The sequence below is a fragment of the Penaeus monodon genome, chromosome 25 (assembly GCF_015228065.2).
Source record: "Penaeus monodon isolate SGIC_2016 chromosome 25, NSTDA_Pmon_1, whole genome shotgun sequence".
NCBI classification, from domain to species: Eukaryota; Metazoa; Arthropoda; class Malacostraca; order Decapoda; family Penaeidae; genus Penaeus; species Penaeus monodon.
Genome location: NC_051410.1, coordinates 34,908,259 through 34,908,934, shown reverse-complemented (window position 1 = coordinate 34,908,934; position 676 = coordinate 34,908,259). Strand labels below are relative to the sequence as shown.

At 52.8% G+C, this 676-nt stretch overlaps 1 protein-coding gene across 1 annotated transcript in view; it reads left to right on the top strand.

The window, feature by feature from the left end:
- The window catches only part of LOC119589453, a gene marked incomplete at its 3' end in the record, with an annotated part of 2,081 nt that overhangs the window by 1,008 nt on the left and 397 nt on the right, over positions 1 to 676 (top strand). Inside the window, 1 exon segment of the mRNA XM_037938059.1 lies at positions 168 to 404. Coding sequence (XP_037793987.1) covers positions 168 to 404 — 237 coding nt within the window.

Sequence of the window (676 nt, the reverse complement as noted above, 5' to 3'; positions counted from 1 at the left end):
CCTTATCATCATCGTCATTATTATTATAACTGTTTAAACTCTAATGAAGTAGAGTCTGCCTATAAGCATTTCTAACCATTCGCCTTAAACACCCGAAAAATCCCTCAACGCAACCCTTTATTACACTCGCGATCCCTGACGAAGTGACCCCCCTTCGCGTCCCGCAGGTTGTGTTGGCTCTGGTCGCAGTGGTCGCAGTGGAGGCCATGCCGCAGGTGGTCGAAGGGAACGCCCTCACGCCCTCCGCCGCAGTGCCGCAGACTCCGGGCATGATCCTGACCGCCGCGCAGGGCACCATCCCGACGCAGCTGGTGCAGATCGCCTCGCCGCTCTTCCAGGGCGCCCCAGCGACTGCCGGACCAGGCCAAGCCGCACCGCAGCTCTTCTCCCTCACGCCCGTTATGGTGGGTTTTGCGTGGCTTCGTTGCGTTTGGGGGGGTGGGGGTTATGTTCTGTGAGGTTGTGTGAAGTTGTGTGAGGGTCTGGGAGGTTCTGTGATTTTTTAAAAAGTTTTGTGAGGGTCTGGGAGGTTGTGTGAGGGTCTGGGAGGTTCTGTGAGGTTGTGGTTATGCTTGCCTTGGGAGTTTTCTTGGGGTTTCGTTGGGTAAATATTTTTTTCTTTCTGTTTTAATTTTTTCCACTTTTTTTTTACTTCTTCCTTTCTCCCTTTTTCTTC